This window comes from Branchiostoma belcheri, unplaced genomic scaffold (genome assembly GCF_001625305.1).
Source record: "Branchiostoma belcheri isolate BF01 breed outbred unplaced genomic scaffold, Haploidv18h27 scaffold92, whole genome shotgun sequence".
Taxonomy (NCBI): Eukaryota; Metazoa; Chordata; class Leptocardii; order Amphioxiformes; family Branchiostomatidae; genus Branchiostoma; species Branchiostoma belcheri.
Window position 1 is genome coordinate 917,946 of NW_017804598.1, and position 23,431 is coordinate 941,376.

A 23,431-nucleotide genomic window follows, 5' to 3' on the forward strand; every position below is an offset into this window, starting at 1 on the left:
AATTAAAGCAGTACAAGTTCATGAGACATTCGTATTTCTAGTTGCTGTTTATTTGATGTTCTTTCTTACCAGTACATACTGACCCTGCACTGCCTTTTACAGTTTGAAGTGGACCAGGTCTTTAAAAATGCTACAGAAGTGAATGGGCAACGTGGTGAGTATGGTTCGAGCACAAATACTATAGGAGTATGAAAGCTCATCTGTGTTGATATCTAAATTTTACATATTGAATTTCTTGGTTACGGACATCCTACGGATGGAAGATAAAGCCACAGGCCACATTTTGACCTCCATGAAAAATGGAGGTACATGTATTGTAACACCTTGAGCATGTTAAAGAATCCACCAGACTTATAAAAAAAGACTAGAGGTCCTTCCTAGTGTGAGTGGATCAAACTCTATACTCCAGTCACACGTAGCTTGTACTTACTGTACAAAACTGTGTTACGCCAAAAGGTCATTTATCAGTTGCAAAACAAATGTTTGACATTGTCCTCCTGCCTTGCTCAGGTGTATCGCATCAGGTAGGTGGTTGACAGGGTTAAATTTCTTGTGTTCAATAACAGTAAAAACCCCAAGTAAACTTTTTTAGGAGTTTTAACACACTTCTTGCTGTTATTGTTTTTTTATCATTGCACCATGGAATATGTAAAGGGCAGAAAGAAGGTTAATCAAAAGCAAAAATATAGCTTATACTGAGTATTTATTCCATATCATATCATATCACCTCATGTCTAGATCATAGGGAGTAATTTGACCTTTATTGCTAGAGATGACAGGTACATTCCCTCAACATTTTAATTCATACCTATGAGGTATAAGTTTAATGCACATATACGTACTATAGGTCTAGTCAAGTACATGTATTATCAGTGTAAAATCATACTAAAATGTGCATTAGAAACAACGGACACATTTCAATACTTACAAATACATAGTATTAGTAAGTCCAGGATTATCCATGGAGTCAGAACCCTCCTACCTCCATGGATTATAATAATACATGTGTAATTTTCTGCAAGTCTACTACATGAAGTATCTTTTCTGACTCGTAGACAGCTAACTTTTAAAATTACAGTTCAGGGATCTCCCCAGAAATTTAGAACAGGATGGGGAATTAACTAGTTCTTCAAGCATACATGGCAGCATGTAGTAATGTGAGATTACTGTAGGTATTCATGTGTCAACAATTTTCAGAACTGGCTTCCTGGTCAATCATATTATAATCAGTTGCCTAGAAAAATTGAAGAATTTTATTGGTACATGCATGCACATTGAGCACAATGTTTGTAAGTATGCATGTACCTCTTTCAACTCCCTTGATGTCCTAATAAGCAATGTGTATTGAAAGTACAGAACATGTATCCTTGCTTTAGCTACTGCAGTTTGTGATATTGTCACTATGTGGTGCTTTTAACGTTTGCTTGCCATTGTTGTGAGCTGATCAGTTTTCTTCCATGCTATGAAGTGACTATCATGACTTAATAGATTGGATTTGTGCAGTTAATTCATGAAAACAAAAAAAAAACTAAAAATGCAAAGTTAGTTTATTCTATCATAAACATGATAACAAGGCAAAGTAAACAATGTCATGAAATGCAAGGAAAACATGCTCATAGTATCACAAGTGCTTTGCATAAGATTAAGATAAAACCAGAAGTACAATACAAAGCATGTCATTTCAGCACCATCATTTTCTGCCTTCTATTTTTACGTCATAGGAATATCTTTAGGATTCATATCTTCAACCAATGTGCTATCTCAAAGTTCATTTATTTAAGACACCCTAGTTGAAGACATGTAATTACAACATTTCTACATGTAAGATTTGCTATTCCAGCATTTCCACGTTGTTACAAGACAGCCATGTTGATGTACTTCTGCTTTAGTTTGCTAGGTGGTGTTGTTGGACAAATAGCCAACAGAGCTGGAGTCTCAAAAAGTGACAAAGCTAGTTAGGGATGATGCCACTCTTACACCTTTAAAGCAGCATCTGCCTAACTAGTTTATTGTGTATTTCAAAGAGAAGCTCCACTAACCTTGTCACCTCCTACATCACTCCTATGCTGTGATGTTTAATCCATCAAAAAGGATATTGAATTTGGAACATTATTGCTGTAGATTAAATTTCTTCTGCATAAAAGTATTACATGTATTTAATATACTACTTGTCAATTTTTTAAAAATTTTTGTACTGTATGTCAGCCCCTTACATTGGTAATAAAGTTTCAAGCTGTGTCAATATTTTCAAACACTGTAAGGTCCTCAAAGCCTATTGTGTCAAAAACATGTTGATCCATACTTCATTGTTCCATCTCTCTAGTGTTGGAACTGGAACCCTTTATAAAGGTGATGTCCTCCAAGATGGCCACACAGGACAAGGATGAGGAAATCCGACAGGTGTTCCTAGCCTTCGACACGCACTGTAAGTACCTGACTACCTATACCTATACCCTGTCTACATGTATCTGTATTGTACACTGATTCTACCTGTTACAGTAGCGCCCCCTAACATGCTATGGCAGCAATGCATCAATGCCTGTACCCCTTTCTTGATTGTATGGTCATTTGATGATTTAGACAGCTAGTTTGTTCTGTATGGCGACAGATTTGAACAGTTAGAATAAAACCTTTCTTGTAATTTGTCCAGGCCGTGGGTTCCTGACCTTAGATGACCTTTTGAGGGCGGGGTCTCTGGTGGCCCCCCACATCCCCAGACACCGGATGGAGGCTGCGTTCAGGTATGTCTGATGAAGGAAAATCAGGAATTCAACTGGAGAGCAAACAAAGACTAGAGCAAACATAAGGTAGAACAATACTTTTTTTATCTATTGTTTATTATAATTTTTAATTACGACATTTTGATGGCGAAACTTTGATCTTAAAAAAATAAATGGATCTTGATGGACAAATGTTTTGTCACAGACTGAGAGCTTACTAGGAATTTACTCAAACCATTGGTTTAACCCACAAGAAGAGGTATAACACTAACTTTATTGACTGAATTGTAAGTACACACATTAATTGTAAGCATTATCCATTTAAAGAGGCTAACTAAGGGTTTTCAGTTGTTCCTAATAATGTGTAATTATAGTCTACAACAGTCTCTGTTGAAGTTGCCCACTGAAATCAGACATCAGTTATAACTGTTATCATGAGGTAAATGAGGGCCTTTTGGTGAGGATACCACAAACTGTCGGGGCAACATATTGAAACCTCCTCCCATCAATCCAAAAGAAAACTGTGATCTTTATGACGGATCATTTGTAACACCGTACTATAAATTGTCTATGGGTATTTTTGTCTCATATGTATGGATTCTTTATACATTTTCTTTGATATTTTGTTGTAAGCATCATGCTTCAATACTGACACTGACATGACTTACATTTTTGTCAGTAGACCAAATGTGCTAGTCTATCTGAATGTAATACTATTAGTGCTTCAAGTTAAAGCTAAAGCCTGGCTTTCTTTTCTACTTTTTTGACTTATCAGTTCTTGTACTTACTCCAAAAAATGATTCCATCATGATTGTAGAATAGTCAGTGATTTTACTGACAAACAACATGCAAACATGAATCAGCCCAGCTAGTGTCGCAGCAATTTTTATCGGATTGAGGATCCGCTGTAATGTCATCACCACATCCTTGTTACCGGCTAACTGTAACAACAAGAGGAGCTAACACACCTGACCTTGCACCAGTCAGCCTCCGAAAGCACCCTTAATCACCAACACACGCCGCTGTCTCCACGGCAACTACAGAGGCTTCGGCAGCGATAATCCACAACACATCCCAATTAAATGCTAAGAGCCTGTACCTTTTCACCCGCTCAACAAAAGGTGCACCGGATAAACAGCCTTATTTCAGTGCTTGACAGTGATGTGGAAAAAATTCCCAGAATATGAGCTAACATGTAGCCTTCAGATACATGTAGAAGGTTGAACTACAGGTGGGGACAGGATTTGTTTGTCATGATTCACACAATGTATAGCATATTCTCAAAACATCTCATTCATCCTTCACCTTTCATTTCTTTTGTAAGCATACCATGAATGTGTGTTCAGATATAGACATGATGGTGGGTTGTACAATGCCAGGTATGGCTGTATTGTGAAAGTGGATAATACTAGTATTATGTGTATGTACATAATGACACAAATGTAAGTTAAAGCACAACAACTCATTATTGGTGTCAAAGAAGCAGGCATGGTCTCTTGCTCGTTGTTTATTTAATAATTTGTTTATTATTAAGATTTACGACATTTGTGGAAAGATTGACATGATAGGTGACTGTTGCCATTTCATGATGTCAACCCTGAGACCAGACTGTAAGGTTTGATCCAATCTGGGAAGGGCCCCTTTTCGATAAGTGGTGATGCTTGAGGTGTTACTCTACTCAAACATGGGACCTCTGGCTATACATCCTATCCGAGAGGATGTCCCTAACCAAAGCTAGGTACTTGTTGTCACTCGAATACATTACACTGCTGGGGCCTGCCATTGGGATTTGAAGCCAGACCCTTCATATAGACGTCATTTCTTTTCAAAATTAATTAAAGAATACCAAACTCAAGAATGGATTTCTATAGCCATTTTTAATACATCCACTGAGATGCCAACACAAGTAAACACTAGTATTCAATCTTGACCTGAGTTGAAAACCGAGGAGAGGCTAATAGGATGTTGCTATGGCAACATTGTGTTGTTTATGATTGATGGTAGTGAGGCTGGGTTGGAAGGGCAGGTGGAGGTCATGTGGAGGATAGATAACAGGACGTTAATGAAATCCCAGTTGACAGGGTTAATAATATGGACACGGAAAGTCAGCACAATAAATTACACCTTCTATAGCCTTTCATCTGTCATGATTTCTAGAAAATAACATGTTAAGTCCATGACTTGAAACTCCTGGTTAATCAAGTGTGGCAAAGGTCTGTAGACTTGTGCAAAATACAGACTGAAAAGAAAGGTGATTTTTGTCAGGTTTAAGAATCAAGACAAGTTATATATATAATGCAAAGTGTAGTACATACATGTATGCATATAATGTGAGGAAGACCAGGTTTCCCCATTGCAGTATGAATGGGGGACAGTCAGTGCTAAGTACATTTGACAGTTCAAAGTCAAGGTGTTTTTACTGACAGCACTACTGAAAATCTTAAATGTCCGACATGGTTTTATTATCACAGAGACCTCTCCATGAATTCATGGCACTGTCAATATGTTTCCATTCCACTGATGCTGTATTACTATCAGTACAGTACAACAGAATTGTTTAAAACATCGCCAAAAACCCCTTGCTACATTTCCTGTGCAGTTCAGTTATAAATGAATTTACAGTTATGTGATGGCAACATAAAAGTGTTGATAAACTCTGTTTGCCCCACAGGGAGGTGGACAGTGATGGGGACAGCAGGGTCAGCTACAGGGACTTTGAATACATGATGAAGTACAGCCTGGATGACAGGATGTGACCTCTGACCTCAAGAGCCAAAAGTTATTTCTGGTTGGAATATAAACCCCCTTCAAATGTTTATGATATTGATGTCGCATGGGCTGGAGATGAACATTTTCTAAGATTCATATAAGGTACCCAGTATTATTTTTGACATCAAAATTGCATTGTTGTTTGACCTTGGCTTAATAAATGGCCACTTGGCAGGATTCCAAGGACATTCTGAAGGCTGGGAAATGGGCTATTTTACCCCATTAAGGTGACCATCAGACAACTTTTATTGTCATCCTTGACTGATTTTGTATCAGGTATCTGGTATTATTACACATCAGCTATTTACGTACAGTATTGTTGCAACAGCATGCAAGTTTGCTGTTTTTATCAGTTATCAAGTCTTGAACCAAACTTTACTTACTTCCTAAAAAGTTGTAAATACCAGTAGTGTACATGTACATATCTTTGGTTACATGGTTATCACGAGTAAAAGTGTTAGACCAGTGCAACATTACGAAAGTTTTTTAATGTGTTTGTGTAAGGGGAGGAGTGGTGACAGACGATGCATGTGGTAGGAATCTTGTTGCTATGAGACGCTAGCACTCACAAAGGTCATCAGTGAAGGCTCAATTGCTTACATTTCATTGGGCATGTAGAATTGTGTTTTCTGCCAATCCATGACAATCATGTACCAAACATCAACAAAGACTGCGTCACAATTTCACACCTGAATTCTCCGTGAAGAAAGACATCACTGAATTCACATCATTACAAAACCTGTGACCTCTTAGTTTCATTTTCTGTTTTGTAAATTTTCAACTACATTTACACCATATATTTGTATGCTTCCCACTCTTGTTGACAAGAGGAAGTTCCATAACAAAACGTCATAGGCCTCGCCAGTTACGTGCGATGACATCAGAAATGCCCTGGCCAAGGTCCCTCGCCTACACATAATTATAGGTTTTGTATAGTGTTGAAGGATTACAATGGAGACGAGGATTTAGTTGTCAGACAGGCAGTCAGACATGGTTCAACACTGACAACAGCCAGAAAATTTTGATCATCACCAATAGGTTTGAATTTTAAAAACATCAAAACAAATGTAATCCAATGGATTTCTTTGTAAAATCATACATTTTAAACATTCAAATATTATAAAGTGAATAACATTTTAAAGTGCATCAGTGACTTAATTCACAAAAAGTACAATGGCCTCATGGCCTTAGCCCCATGTTATTTATTGCTACACTGGTATGCCTTTTTTCATTACCTGTTATCTCCAAGTCATAGTCATGTCTGGTTATTTTCAGCTGAAAAAACAATGTATTTGCTGATAATGCACTGTTGTATTATGCCACGAATACTAGTGACAAAACAGTTTTACATGCAATCATGCATAGAATTTCATGCACTTTCAAATAATGAATTCTAAACTTTGTATCAAACCAATGCATTGATAGACGAAAAAACTGTTACAACTATAGGAAGACAACGAGCTTTTGTCAACTGTTTGGGCCTAAATATGAGCATTTTGGTGTTGATTCAGAATCTGAATCTTTTTTTTTCCTTTTCAAATCAGAAAAAAATGAAGATGGTGAATCCGAGAACCAATTATTTAATTTGGTATGGCCTTATGATAGATAACAGGCTTCTGTGCAAATGCGTCATGCAGATCTCAGTAATACCATAATATGATCTATGGAGCTAAAGATGCCTGGTGACTCATAAATCTATCCGCATGTCATTAGACATACTATTTGATTCCCCATCTAATGATGTTTGTGAGGTTACCATGGTGATGCAACAACACCCATCTATCCATTACGTCCCTCTGCTAAAACATAAAATGACAGTATGTATCTATCTCTGTTAATTCTTTATGTCAGCTAGAAATCCTATGTCATCTCATATCTTTGATTATGACTGCCAAAATTGAAAGATACTTGTCAATAGAGATATTTGTGTTTCATTGACCTTGATAAATTTTGTCAGGAAATTTACCTTCTAGAATTCAATTCAAGTTGTAAAAATAAAGACAAAAGAGATCTGCAATGATCTTGCATCAAAATATATATCCAACGTTTTTTAATGTACTTCTCTTGTTCCACATTTCTCCCAACAAAACAATGCAAGAAACACAGAATTAAATTTATGTGGCCTAATGACAGAGTAGTCCACTCAGTAGTGCAAAATGTACATCAAACACCAGCTCTTTGTCAATGAATGAGGTCTTATAAGCTGAAGAGTAGAATCTCCACATGTCCAAGTGCAGCCCAGACAAAGTGAGAATGTCTACAAGTGCCTGAACATTGCTGCAGAGCTGATACTTGAGACAGATAGTCAGACAGTGCTGGTGTGAGGGATCAGTCGTCGGGGCGTGCCAAGTTTTACCTGTGACGACACTGACCAGGACTGTATTAGTCTGTAACAAACGAGGTTCAACATGCATCACAAGGTAAGATACAATCACAGTGTCAAATGTGAACTGGAAGGTAGGTTAATGTCTGAGAGACTTTTTGGATAGAAAACAGACAAGATGGTAAATACATGTACTGTACAAGTGTACAGAAACAAATACAAGTGGAGGGATTTTAGTATCATTCTCATGAGAAGAAAGGGTGGTTAACATTACTTTCTTTTGCCTCTTCTGCACACTCTCAAGTCTCAACTGTCTAAAACAGATGATCTCCCATGAGTAGAAAAAAAACCACGTAATGGTTGCATGTTGTCCTGTGATTCATAATGCAGACCTTAGTCCTATTAAAGGAAAATTTGTAAAGTGTACATCAAGACATCTTGGTAAATACTGTTCTTTTTTTTATTTCAGAAAATATTTGCATCTGTAGATCTATGTCTTAGTGTGCAAGATTTCTAAGTTGTTGGCCTTGATTTCTGTGTTATGTTTTCATGTTTTCTTGCTCCACAGACTGTTGCCAGGTCTATTTCAGTCAAGTAACAAATCACATTTATTCTTCCAATTTGCACAGGAATAATTGGCATAACATCTTTGCTTTGCTTGAGGAGATTTGCTTCTGATCTACTAAATTACTAATGGATGAGTCCATTTGGAAAACATATCAAACACACTAAGGCCACACCAATTTAATTTGTCATTTCTCAGATCATACATGGAAAAAACAATAAGGAAGACAAGGACTTTCTTCAACTGTTGGACCAAAATATGTCAGAATTTGAATCTGAGTTGATTCAGTTGAAAGTATTTGCAAATCAGAAAAAAATGAAGCAGATGAATTCAATAACCAACTGATTAAATTTGTGTGGCCTAAACATACAAGGACACAAATTTGGTAGTTTTAACCTGATTTGCCTGCTAGCTATTGTGTATTAAACCATGGGTTGCTAGAGTAACATGGGCTTCAAATAAATCGTATTTGAAGCTCCTTGAGTAGATTTATTAACCTTTGTCAACCAAATCTGAAGGGAACTATTTTTGTTCACTTCTGATAGCTTTCTTTCTTTGTGGTAGCATTACAAAAGACTATTCTAATACCTGTGAAATTTACCATGTTTAGGCAGAAAGATCAACCATTTAAGTAGAAAACTACTTGCACAGGTGTGGCAGTTTTATCATAGCACAGATGTGGGGATTACAGTACGGTTATTGTGTCTGCTGTGGTCTCACCTGTCTAATGTGTCTGATTGTCTATTGTGAGGTCTGTCACAGCTAATCAGTTAATGACTACTGTTTCCAGGTAAATACAGAAAAGAAAGGATGCACTATCGCAAAGCTGTGCCATACGTTCTCAGAGAACCGCCTTACAGAATTGTAACATCCGGCAACATTCTCAGATTCCTCCATAAATCATATCTAATTTTGCTCTGAGCCATTCTGCCGGCAACTCTGCTGCCCTTTTTCAGACTGCCGGGCTGACACCAGACGATATTGCTCAGATAATAGGCGAAAGGGAGCAGAAATTGCTTGTTTCTGGCCATGCAGACTGGCTCATCTCAGACCCATCTGCCCATAATTACTCCCCTAGGAATGGATACATGTGTCATCAGACCCTCCTACAGTCCCTCCCAGGCGCTTTATTGCCTGCTCTCAGCCACCGAAAAGTGAGCAGCAACTGAGACCTGTCAAACATCACCTGAAGGTACATGTAGTCTCCACCAGACTAACAACGCGGGTTCAAAAACAGTAAAATTTAGGCAAATAGGGAGAATAATTGGCCAGTGGAGGTAAGCCAGGCAGTTTCTAAGGGAGAAATGAAGCCATAACGGTGGACCCACTCCCCTAGCTGGCCAGTCAAACCCAATTTTATGATGAATTTTACCATCCTTACCAAGCCTGGAGGATGCTAACCTGAAGATCTACAAAATATCCTAAAAATCAAAATTTTATATTCTGTTTTTGTCACTGAATAAGAATGAAATATGTAACGACTTTTAAAAAGTGTCACTTTCAAACAAAGCTATAGATACTTACTTAGGCAATATTTTGTTTTAATTTGCAGTAATTTATAGTGAATTTCTCAACAACATTGTTTTGTTTTCTTGTTGCTTGGAGGCACATACATATATTACACCTTTGCACAGTGATGATGGCTGTTGTTCAAGGCTAATTTATTACATCAATGTTTACTTCAACAATGTTTGCTTCAATCTGACAAAGTACATTCAAACCAAATGTGTATCTTATTCCTCTCACACGACCCAATTTGGATTGTTCTATCGGCTAAAATTAGCTAGGCAAGGGAGCGAGTACTTCAGTGATTGGGCTTGCAGGAAGACTCTAACCACTGGAAAATGATTACTGTTATCTGAGAAGATTCTTGCTGTGACTGGTGCAGCAGATATTCTCTTAATTACAATCATCTGCTGTGACCCCCAGGAGGAGAGTTCAGCAGGTAATGTTTGCGTGATTGTTATCTAAACACAATAATGTGCTGGTAAGTAGGCAGATGATATAAACAGGTGCCACCCATTGCCCCTACTGGTGTGCACATTTTCCTTTGTGTTGTCTGTTTCTGTGTCAACTTGCGTGGTCTGCATTCTGGATGTAACAGATAAGAGCCAATGTTGTCAACAGTAACAACAGATATTTAGCCATCAGAGGAAGTGTTCAAGTTAATTGGCTGTGACATTATAGCTTTTTGTCACCACTTTGTCATCTATTTCATACAAAAATATGACAATGGACAAGTGTCAAAACTTTTATTTCAATTCTAGTCTGCAAAATAAGGCTGACATATTGTAAAAGTGCCTTGCCTACAATGTTAGGGTCTAAGTCAGACTTGACCATGATATCAGACTTGACCATGATAATGTTCATTATTATTATACGCATTTGTTTTCAGGAAACATTCAGAATCAAATGTCTCCTAAGTTGATACATAGCAATGTAGATAACACCAATTTCAAGCAGGTTTGTTGATGATTACATCCATTTGACTATATATAGCTTCCTAATGTCGAGATTTGAATAGGGTAGTTCTTCTCAGTCTGATTACATTTTTGTTGTATGTTTCGTCTGACAGTCCTACCCTTTTCTTTACTTTTGCATCTTAAGTGGTTCAATATTCTGTACCCTGTCATTGACTTCAGCACAGCTATTGCATAAGTGTCATTTCTTTTATCGTCTCAGTCACCCACTGTGTTTTGAAAATCTTTTCATGAATATGTTATAGATTTGAAAGCCAGGCTGTATCCAATCTTTGGAGCATTGTATGCGTAAAGCTGAGGAGATTTTGGTGCTCAGGGTGTCCTTTTGTATGGTACAGATTTCTACGAAATCAGCAGGACACATTGTAACACATTTTACTGATTCCGTAACAGTTAAAAACTCCTACATTTGATACAAGAAATACTTTCAAAATTCATTAATGATGTAGACCAGATTTACTCTGTGTTTTCAATCAAACAAGTATACCTACACTTTGTTATGCCTGCTTTGGACAAGGTGACTTTCCTTTACATTGTTAGGACTTAGGAAGCAACTGAATCAGGAAATCTCTTCTCTAAGCTTTTGCCATAGTGACGTACATTTCAACACTGCCAAAACATTGCAGATGAAGAAAGTTGGTGATTTTGTAGAGCCACCAACATAAAAGATCTCTTTGGTGTGTCTGCTTTGAAGTGATAGCATTTCAGCACCATGGCAACCAGATTGTGGTAACATCTGTGATAGTTTACACGTCTCCATGGCAGCGATTTGGATAGGAAGCATCCATTTTAATGTAGGTGGTACTAGTAATATGTTGCTTGCATGAAAGGGTGGTGCCAATATTTGACGCTATGATACAGAGGCCTTTGGATAATAGAGCGGTTTGAACTTTTGGATACGATATACATGTACACTGGTGTGCATGTACATGTACATGTATATCTGTGGTAGTAACTATGCATAACTTGCATATTGCTATGCATTACTTGCATATTGCCATTTCCATGGATGGTGAACATTTCGTTCTCTTTTCAGGACATTTGACTACACCATACGAAGGGATTTCAATAATGCTTAACGATGAGTTCAACATAAGAAATAATATGCTATGTGAAAGCTCCTTGAAGCATTCAATTACACTTCACAGAATTTTTAAAGGAATTTTGCTGAATTAAAGTGGTAGGTTACGATTAATGGCAAAAGTTAAAATGGCTAATGCTATGCCTGATGGAAAAAGGCATGCAGACCCCCTTGTAAATGATGCACACGTGGCAGTGTCATTGCCCAGTCAGCTGTTTGTGCAGGTTGTTATGACAACAGACACTGTCGAGCCAACATGACAAAGCTAACATACCTGCCCAATAAAGCCTGTGATTGAGCTAATGTCTTGATAATTGTGGTGCTAATACTGCCTTAAAATGTGTGTTCAGGGATTACCATTAGCTTTAGCTAGGAATTCTACAGATAAAAACACCATGAAGGAAGGCATGCTAAAACTAATGGAACAACCTATTACCAATGTTGTTGGCCAATTGTACCATTGCTATTGATTGTACAAAGATTATTGCAAATGCTTCTTAAACAGTCATTCTAGTATTCTGGTCATACTTTCAGTGCAATGGCAGAGGACAGAGCCAGCATTGCGGTACGGTCTTATGGAAAGCATCATACTGGTAAATTCATCTAGGGCTATATGCACTGTTGGTCATATCAGCACAGTATTGATATGAATTTACAAGATGGCACTTAACTCCAATAAAGGAAGAATTGTCCCCAAAATCTATGGCTTGGATCCTCTGAAGTGGTTTTAAACAGGTGTATTTTGATCTTGATTTGATGGAATGAAAATATCCTAATGACACCTTTTTTTTCACTGTTGAAATGTCACATTCTTTTAGACAAGCATCATTGCACTGTGGTCATGTCTATGAAGACAAATTTAGTTAAAAGATACTGTTTTGGTAAGAGCTGCTATTCTTGGACTACCATTAATTATGGCTCATTCAGGGCCATTTCTGACGTGAAATCTGAGTGAAAATAACTTCTGTGTATTACCACTTCATGTTCGGTGAAATTGCTTTGCCGATTTCATTATGATAAATGCTTTATTTATGGAGGCCACTGTAAATAATGAGTCACCTCACCAACTGTTATTTGATGGGTTGCTTTGTTGAATCTTGCTGATAATGTGTAAGCCGGAGAAAGAAAACAAGCAGAACGTAAACCCATAAAGTAGATAATGAACTAGAAAAGAACATCTATGCTTTGACAATAAATCAGACAAGGGCCACTGAATCAACAAGACATTTAATAGCATGTTTGATAGATGCCTTTTACCAAAACCCTTCCTTGATAATAACAAATGGTCATGCTGAAAAGGCACATAATGACTTGTTTAATATTGAGGATTGCATCCTGGCAACGGCATGATGCGCTATTGTAAATTTATTTATAGACATTTATCCAAATAATTAGGGAGAATTGCCCCTGGGGATGTTGGTTGTTCTTGGTAATGGATGGCTGGCTGCGTGGAGAGGTGGTAACGGCTGACGCACGAAAGCAGCTTGAAGGTAACTAGGAAACGTGTGATTTATGTGCATGAGTATGACAGGCGCTATCATTAGATCAGTTTTAGATGGCGATTACAGACATCGGGTCTGGTGTGATATCGTTTTAATATCCCGACGCCATGGCAGGTCGTTTTTTCCTACCTCTTGGCCAGGTAAGAAGACCTAAGCTTCACTTCAACTAATAACTGTGGGCCATGGGGTGTTATCTTATCAGCAGTTACTTCTGGCTGTAGCCTAGATTGTGAGGTACTTGAATGGATTATTGTTACAGAATTAGTCTATGCAATCATGGGTATGGTTACAGTGGCTAGTGTCTGGCATTTTCACTTTTTTCTTGTCAACTGAATTGCTTCTATAGGATCTGCAAAAATAATCGTGGTAAAACAAGATGTGAAAGAAATTGTTGACTGTACTGAGTTCATTTTCTACCAAAAATCTTATTCACAGATATAAACTCAGGTATGATATGCTGCTAAGATGACCCATGGTAACAATTTGTTTAGATATATTGTACTTTGTGTAGATCAGCTGAAAATTGAAAAGGAGCACCAATATAATCTTCTAGAAATTATACTGATAATAGACTTTTAAATATTATTCAGTTAGCCTGGGTGCCATCCTTTATAGTTTTCTGGGACCTTGTACTGTATTTGCTCAGTCACAAAATATTGGTGTAAACTAAATCAGGCTATTATTTGATATGCACGTCAGAGGAATAAATTCCCAGCAGGATGAGGATAGTGCTGATTCAGTGTCAACCTTTGTTGCTGTCTCCACATATATAGTAGAAATTAACATCAAGACGGGTAGTTTGAAGCCTAAATCTCCAGGGAAGGGAAGACTGCAAATGTGATGTTTGTGAGGATTCACTGATCAATGCAAATCTGCTTATCTGATGGGGGCAGCAGGCTGGAAGTATTCCAGGGCAGAGCCTGTTTTATGACTCCCTCCCCACAGGTAATGGAAGCCTGGGTGATTGAGAGTCTGCCCTGAGGGGATTATGTCAGAAATTACCTTTCCTCCCTTCTTCCAAACCTCAGTAACTTCAATCTAAAACTTAATTGTTATTCATACAGAAGTTCTAGCCGGTTATACATTCCAACTCCAAGAAGAATTAACGGTCTTTTGGAGGCTGTTTTTCAGTGACCTATCATATATTCGACAAATTATGAGGAAAACATTGTGTTATTAGACTACATAATGACTCCTACAAACACTGTAGATTATTAAAACCAATCTACAACAGGTAACCTGTATTATATCAGTCATTTGATTTGGTCTAGTTGCTTTTATCTACACTCAATTTTGTACCTATATATACCTGTTGAAGTCCATCTCTTTTTAATCTGTTATCTTTGACATGTTTGTATTCACAAAGTTTCCTCACCATAGTAAAAGTCACAGGTGTGTGACATTTTTGATAATAGATGTTAGAGGGTTATGTTTGGTCATCAAACAACAGGAACTAATCACCTCCTTACCTGGTATTAATTTTCTTCTATAAACAACATTGTCATAAGTTGTAAGCATTTTATTTTGCAGAATGCTCAATGTGACTATATTCAACATTAAGAAATAGGTTACTATAGATTAGAATAGAGTGTGTGTCTATACATGGTGACAACACATGGCCTCTCTAGTGTTTGGAAACTCTTTTCTGAAATAGATTTAATAAAATCCTTTGTAAGGATGATGACATTTGCTATTTTTCAGTAATCTTCTCAAAGGCAACAGCATTTTATATCTCCAACACCACTCTAGTTCTTACTACATGTCTTTATATGTAGATCCTGTTGTATCAGGTGTGACAGCCATAGATGGAATAGTGCCAATCCTAGTCACAATCGGGTTGTTAACCTTCACAGTCCTAGAGTGGGTCATGGCACAGTCAAAAAGCTAATCCCTCTGCTGTAAATTTTCTAGTCAACTGAAAAGTCCTGAGGGGGAAAACTGATCACCTGTGTCATCACTACACGCATCGTGGGAAAATCTGCTGCCACTTTCTACCTCTCCTTGCTTGAGGCAGAAAAACAATTTTTCAATTTTGCAGGTGACAGAAAAAAAATGCCTCATTTCTCTAGAGATTAGCGCAGCTCTCCAAACAGTGCTGGCTACTGGATCTCTAGCGTGAGAGACACACCTGCTGTCCACATTACTGATTCTAGTCAACAGAGGTTGAAAGTTAAACCTCTGTCCATTAGGACGAAAATCCCTTCTAGCAGAGTCTCACCTAACTGCCAGCAATAGGATTCCAGTGTTTGGTGTAAGTAATCCTGTCATTGGGACAGATTAGCTGCTCTCAGGGGTAAACTCACCTGTCCTCCTCTGATGAATTGTTCCAATTTGTCTCCTATTGTCTACTTTTTGCCACATGAAAATGCTCAATTAGAAGTTTGGCCTGTTTGCCAGATTCTAGTCTTCCTACTGTGTACTGATCAGAATGCACCTGTTGTGATGATTGGCATGTGCATCTCTCAGGCTAGTAGTACAGTCACGAAGGTGACATGCTTCGTCAGCCATGCTATTGACAAAAATTCCTCTTTCAATTTGTGGGCCAAGTCACCTGAAACTTGAACGTGAAGACAGTTTTTGAAACAGCTCATTACTTGCTGAATACATCTCAATGGGACTTTGCAATGCTGGCATAGATGACATAACACAAATGCCTGTAGGGAAAAGGAGGGACATAACAATGGTGGCCATTTGCTTTAGGTTATTCCACAAATGAAACAATGTTTTTTAGACCACCATTTATTACACAAGCTTGTACAAAGAGTAGTTTACAACTGAGCTATCTTATCCATTTTCTCTTTGAACTTTTACAATTAGTGGTATGCCTGTGCATTGCCAGCAGCTTGGTGGCAGTAAAATTGTTATGTGGGAATCGATCAGAATGTGAGCTGTCACATACTTTGTTCTAAAGTAACAAATTAAGAATAGAGAGGGAGCTTAAATCTGATATTCATCAAAGTTGTCTAACCCTAATTTGTGAACTCCCATATGAGGCGATGTTACCATATTTTCTTGAATTAAACTTTAAAGTACTAGTATGCACTTTTTACACTTTTTAAAATTGATAAAATTTCACAGGCTGTCACAAATGCTAGGCTGCGTACTTAATTTTAGGTTTATTAAAAAATTTTCAGCCAGCAGAAACTGTCCGGTCCTCAAGCTGTACATTCAAGTAGAAAATATGGTATTATCAGCAGGTATTCCTGAAACAATGAAAACAGCATGTGTGGTAATGAAAACCGATGGCCTGGGGCAGTCAATAGCAATCCTGTTATCTCAAACAGATCCAGGGCTCTGAGCAATACCCAGAGGTAGCAGCTGACATGAGGTGTGTGAATAATGAAGTCCTGTGTGTGTGTTGAACATATTTTGACTAGACCATCATAGAAAATATGAGCCTGATATCATACAACATTGCACAATTTGGATTATGGGACAAAACTCACTGTAATGCATTTTCTAGATATTGTACTTTAGAATACTAACATATGGTTGGGGAAATGTGTCCTTGTATGGAGATGATACTGCCAAATGGGAAAACTATGTTGCAAAAATAGCAGCATAGGTCCTCACCGTGAAGGGCTATTCCGTTTGAAGTGACCTACTGGGATTGGTAGTGTAGGTAGCTATTGTACAACAGCTTCTAGACTTGAAAATGTGCATGTGTGTTATATGAAAGCCTTTCTCAAATCAAGAGCCAAACAAGCCTGTATAACACATGTACTAACAATGTGAAAGGAGGTTACTTAAGGTACAAATTTGATATTGTTATTAGCATCAGGAAGAATGAGATTTTTTTTTAGATAATTACCTTTGTTAGCTGTAATGTTATAAGTTAATGCAACAAGACATCTGCCGCAAGTCTAGCCAGTTAAGTGCTTCTTCCAAATGGCATCATGTAAACTATTGAGGATACATCCAGTAAAACAGATTTGTTGGAGAACTTTACTGGCTTCTTTTCCTAGCTGTAGACTTCTTTGTTTTTACAGATAATAAGGTAGCAAAATGCATAACATTTAACTTATAATTGTAATTTGAAGCCATGTTGTACTGTAAATGCACTTGATTTTGATGTAGTTTTTTGGTAGGAAGGAAAAAGAGGTTTTTTTTGTGTTTTAAATTTGTGGTTGAAACAATTCTGTAACACAGTAGTGATACAAGGAAGGCATATTCATGGCATGAATTTGCTGTGGAGAGGTCACAGGAAAACTGGGAAAATTAAATCACCCAGAAAAATTTTGCATTACCAGTATCCTGTGCATCCATCAATATCTATGCTTAACCACTTCCATTAGCCTGGGTACCATCCTCCATTAGTTTATGGTCACTCCCCTTGTATGATTAAAGAGGATAGTGCCCTGGCTATTAAACTTCCCATTAAACCTGTGTATTTTGGTTTCAGTGTAGGTGACTTTCATATTGAATATGAAAGTCATTTAGATCCTGAGTCTTCAATAGCTGTGCTCTCTGCAAGATTCTCTATGCATATGCCCTGGTGTAAACCCTACAATACAGCCAGAGGTGACCAAACTTAAGAATACACATGTACTTCGTACTTGCCATGCCATTACTGGCAACTGTACCACACAAGGGCACTTAGCGCTGCATGCGCTAAGTGCATGGTTGAAAAGTAGCTTCTAACTCCTAATGCAGTGCTGCTTACGGCAAATAATTGAGGCAATATTGAAAAGTCCTAATGGTTTCTTTTTAAATTTCTAAATTGCTAGGTGTTTTATATGGTATCTAAGCAAGGAGATTTAAAGGCCTTTTAAGGTCTCTTTCATCAAACTATAAATCTAATGTCTTTACTCTTTTTGACATAATGTTAACAAGTTACCAGTATTCTATCCATAGCTATTCATTTCCTATAACTCACCCAATCGTTTCCTAAAGCAGTCATTAATTTCTGTGCTGCCCGTAATTTCGAATGCAGAAGCTAAAGCGCAACTATTTGCTCGTGCGGGACATTGCGCCATGGCGTGCCTGCAACCAATAGCAACGCTTGTCCTTTACATACTGGATTTTGGCGCCATTTTGTCCGCAGGTCAACAGTCCAACATGTCTGCCGGGTCCCGCGCGCTGATTGGTTGCCCCTACGCCAAGTAACGCCGTTCCAGGAACCGGACCTGCTCCCCGCACTGTAGCAAAAACCTTCCCTTTTGCCACAGGTTAGCCGTGAAACTTGATACAACTTGTATCAATCTCATCAAGAAATCCTCTAGGATATGATAGAGTGGAATTTTGTTACCTCAGAATTGAGAGTTTTGGTAAAATATCAGGTTGTTGGGCGGACTGGGCGGAGATCCGGGGTGGCATGGTAACGGGTGGCGTACGTGGATGATGTATGACGGACAGCAGGCGGGTTGGGGAAGCAGCCTGCGGAGCTCACACACACTAAGACTGGAGATCAGATATCGCTAGTGACGGTGGCGTCTTTCCACGATATTCACGTCGATGTGATTCCTTTACCGCTACGTAAGTGACCCTAACGTTTTCAGGATCGGTGTGGAAGTGTTGTATTTTGTCTGTCATGAATGTTCGGGGCGTTTTTTGACTGATTTTCGGCCGGAAAGTGTTGAGATTCGGCCTGACCACTAACCATGATGAAGCCGGTACGCACGTCACGAGACAGGGTTGGCTGTTGGAACCGCTGCACTGGCGCAGTGTCTTCCGCACCTCTAGTTGTGGGGCCCAAGTTTTGGGGATTTTTGAACCACCACGTAAAAGCCCAGTACAGAAGGAACAGGGTGTCCTGTAAACGTGGCCGTTTGGAAGGTGAGTGTGTTTTGGCGGCCCCTGAACAAAGACCGTTGGTGCACGCCATGTGGTGTGGGATGGGGGATGGGTCGCCCACAAATGTGCATGAGGTCATTCCAAAGGTTCCACATTCTCTAGCATTTCCACTGGCTCCATTTTCACCAGTAGTGACTAGTACTGTGGGGGCGTGGGGCGACTTCCCCTTTCCTTAGTACAGTTGGAAACCTGACGAAAGGAAATACTTTTTTGACGTACTAGAAGGACATGCTATTGTGTGACTTCAGTGTTATTGTTCTGACTGCCACAAGTTTTGCATGGTCGCCTTTGTACTCAGCACAGGGGCTACCTGAGTTCAACTTTGAAAGTAGGTCCCTGGGACGGGGTGCCTTCTTTGATTTATATATCATTTCTGAAATCCACCTTGAATCCCACTTTGAAGAATTTCTTGAAAACGTTCATCCTTGCTGCTTGGGTAAATTTAATGAATAAATATTATCAGCACATTTGTGTTGATGTTTCCAGCCTAAGTTCTCAGCTCAGCTGTTGACAAGCCAGTCATTATGCCAGCCCTCGGGGCAAAACTGTAGGACAGAAAGGCTGTTTCTCCCCAATAGTACCAGTACAAAATGTACTAGTATTTATACACGTTATACACACAAAGTACTCCAGCAGTCCCTCCCAGCAGGACTCTTGTCAGCCTTTTCTCTGGTTATCAGATGTATGCAAATCACCCTATCTGTTGTGTGAAAACCTGTGGTCGAAGTTTCATTGTTCAGTTGTTTACAGGTACATGGAACAAAAGGAAAACACTTCTTTCCTTTGTGGTGTTGGAGATCGGGTGTTCAAGTGGAACAAAGTATCCTTCCCTTTCTCTTTTCAAGTTCATTAGTTCTACCTAATTGTTTTATGGTCCAGTGCCACTCAGTAGGGTAATGGACCCTTTATTTGTATTTCGACTCCACTCGTATCCCTCAGTTTCTGTATCAAGTCAATAGTATTTTGGCATGAGAAACCAAAACATTACACTTAGGTGCGGAAAGTGACCCTTTATCTATTTTTGTATCCTTTTCATCTTTTGTGACCAGATTTGCAAAACAATGTGTGCTGTGAGAAAGACTGCTTTTTTATACCAAAGTTTGTTTTCCAGTGGTGATAACTTCTGTTGTTGGCTGAATCCAAGTTACGATGTTAGCTTTACTGGCACAGAAACTGGTGATGACCCTCTCCATGGCTGCCAAGGATTCCTGATGTTATGGGTACAGCAGCTGAGGTGGCTCAATGTCACTGTTCTGCACAAAAACAGGATGCACAAAGGTTCTCATAATCAATGTTTACCAGGATAGGAGATGAAGCTCAAAGCACTGAAAAAGGATAACTGCAGTGGATCATCCAACCTGAGGTCTTAAATTACTCTTGAAGTTGAACACACATACAAGTACAAATGTAATTCTTTTTCAACTGAATTTTGTCCTCTTTCATGATTTTGGGAAGTCATATCTCTAGAATAATTGCAGAAGGATACTTGGCCCTGTAAGATACAAACATGTAAGTATCTACTATTCAGCTCAGTGAATAATAATGAGAAAATTCACATACCTACAAAGAATATATATATATATATTATTCACCAATGTCAAACCAGCATGGATCTATGTATAAACTGCTCCCTAAAGTGAAGTGTAATATATCACCTATATTTCATTAATTTTGTTCTGGCTGCCCATCTTCCCTGCCCTGATGTCAGGGTATTGTGTTTCCCCTGGTCCAGAGACAGCAGGCTGTTGTGTGTTTCCCCACAGGAAGTTTCCCAGAAGTGGTAAGATAAGCAGCCCTGCTGCCTACATATGGACAGCTTTGATGAAGTATGCCAGGCTGGAGGCAGGGAGAGAGAGGGGTTGTGTTTATACACCAGGCTCTGGGCTAGCCTTGTTTACATGATGGGGGATGGATGGGACATGGGCTTGTGTTTTTTCCTGACCTTCATTCCCAGTTTTCATGGGTCCCTCGAGTGCAGTGCAGCTGTAACTCTACACCAGCAAACAGGCAGCCATTAATGACGTATAAATGATATGAAGCTTCGGACGTCATTTTTAGAAGAAAAAAAGATACCGCCGTAGGCTATACATTAATTACTCTCCCTTTGAAGTGTACCTCAAAAATTGCTAACATAAGAAGCTATTTTCCCCGCGGTAAGAGTATGGTTGCTCAGTCGGCCTATGTTAGGATTAATGTGACACATTCCCTTGAAAATGATGGATGTGCTGCCTGCTGCCATTTCTGGATGTCCTGTTACCTAAAACCATGTGATGCATAATCAGTGCTAACATGCACCTTATCTTTCCTGCTGAATAATTGATTTGATGATGATGCCCCAAATAATGTATTCCAGAATGTTGCGGTGTTCGGAAAATCCCGGCGTACGTAATTGAACGTCTTCTGTTGTGCAAATAAGCCAATCTTGGCCTGTCCATAACTCAGTTCTACTCCATTCAGCACCTGAAGGACTGAGGCATGATAGGGGTGTCAGGGTACAGGTATTGATGGAGGACCCATGTGCAGACATTGATCTAAAGGAACAAAGGTCAGAGGTTTTCAACTGCAGGAGGCACTCCAAATGTGATCTATAGCCTACCCAAATATAAACATCTGCCCTGTTTGCTATGTGAGGTGCTCTTCCCCGCTTGTTTGGAAGCAATGTACTGTTGGAATTTTGTTTCTATTTTGATCTTGCCGTGTATGGAGGACCTTATATTCTCCAAGCAAGTGCACATCCTGCCTAAAGGTTGGAGGAGAAATTACAGGGCCTGGGACAAGTGTTCCTCATCTCCCACTGTGGGTAATGTGTGGCTTGTACCTCACAGAATCAATGGTTACTTAGCAACTGACGCACTGGAGGCATTACTTACAGGATCATGCCAGCACTGGCTGTCAGATGGCACCGAATTATGCATGCCTGGCGTAGATTGCGATTTACTCTGGGCCCCCCTTATGGGGATGTATAGCTTCCATGGAAGCCCCTCTCATTGGCCAGCTGTTCTCCTCCGCATTTGTTGCATAGCAACAGATGAGGCCGCACTGTCGGCTGCGCATCTGGATGTGGAGCAATTTTCTGTTTCCTCTGTGATTGGGTTTTAGGGCTATCTTGATCAGCTTGCTGTAGAGGCAGCAGCAGTTCCGAATGAGAGGGGTGATCTGGTGCTTATGCCGTCTACTCGCCCAACAGTAAAAGCCGCCATTGGGTTGTATCTGAAGATTGGATTTTACCAGCAGCGTGATGTCTGTGGTAAGAAAGGCTCCTTGTGAAGGTCATTTAGTACACGTTTGCAAGCAAGCAGTCAAGTACATTTATTTTCCTGATCTGTGAGATTTTCAAGTGGGAAGAAACCTGTACAAACCTGTTCTACTCTTCTACATTTCTCTTTATCATTTTAACAATCTCGATAGAAAATAGGTTGATTACTTTGATTTGTCTGATGTTCTTAGATAAAAGGATTTTCTTCCTCTTGTTATTTTTGGGAGAAGAGGCTAGTGACATGTTTAAACATCTGCTATGTCCAGATGCTACATTGGTGGTAGCTATTCAGTTATAAAAGTCGTTGTTACATTGTGATTTATCAGATTATTTTGCCGCCGGCAGGATGTATAAATTGATATTTGTACATGTATATTACCTCTCCCTAGCACCAGTGGCGTCCATGGGTGATATTGTAATTATGCAGCCCATGTGTGTCTGTATTGGATTATTTCGGGCCTTCCTGCTCATTAAATGGTTGGTGCTGCAAATTGGTTTTCATGGCGTGGGCATATGGTTGGCATGGCAACCGTGATGTAGGATGATGGTGGAGAAGATCAATGAATATACAGCGGCATTAGTCGGCAGATCTGCCCAGAATAGCTGATGGTCCGCGTTTGTGACCAACGACGTGGTATAATCATGCATATAGGGGTGTTTTAGTAATATGGCCGCCTGTTTCCCTGTGTGGAAGAGATAGAAGATGTGTTTTCCTTGTGGCTGTGTTTGACCAGGCTGAATCGAAATTACACGGAGGAAATATGTATAGCTATAATGTGACCGCTTAGCCCCAGTCTCCTTCATGGTGGTTGATACAGTGTGAGGACAGACATTCTTGCACTGGTTTGGACTAGTTATTACAGCTCCCTAAGTACTGTTGATTTATTTAAATAAAACGATATCACTGTTTTCTTTGTGATCCTTTTCTAGAGTGTGATTAAG

At 39.1% G+C, this 23,431-nt stretch overlaps 3 protein-coding genes across 3 annotated transcripts in view; 2 read left to right on the forward strand and 1 right to left on the reverse strand.

Moving 5' to 3' along the window:
• The window catches only part of LOC109488150 (F-box only protein 11-like), a gene marked incomplete at its 3' end in the record, with an annotated part of 5,699 nt that extends 5,417 nt beyond the window's left edge, over positions 1–282 (reverse strand). The window contains exon 1 of the mRNA XM_019792307.1: positions 255–282. Coding sequence (XP_019647866.1) covers positions 255–282 — 28 coding nt within the window. The remainder of the gene's footprint in view (positions 1–254) is intronic.
• The window catches only part of LOC109488165 (EF-hand calcium-binding domain-containing protein 11-like), a 15,927-nt gene extending 8,992 nt beyond the window's left edge, over positions 1–6,935 (forward strand). The window contains exons 4-6 of the mRNA XM_019792324.1: positions 2,324–2,425; positions 2,651–2,741; positions 5,392–6,935. Of these exons, the coding sequence (XP_019647883.1) occupies positions 2,353–2,425; positions 2,651–2,741; positions 5,392–5,476 (249 nt within the window). The 5' untranslated portion in view covers positions 2,324–2,352 and the 3' untranslated portion in view covers positions 5,477–6,935. The remainder of the gene's footprint in view (positions 1–2,323; positions 2,426–2,650; positions 2,742–5,391) is intronic.
• An 11,686-nt stretch (positions 6,936–18,621) lies between these two features.
• LOC109488163 (forkhead box protein N3-like) overlaps positions 18,622–23,431 on the forward strand; it is a 31,382-nt gene continuing 26,572 nt past the window's right edge. The window contains 1 exon segment of the mRNA XM_019792320.1: positions 18,622–18,915. The gene's annotated coding sequence lies outside the window, so the exon portion shown is untranslated.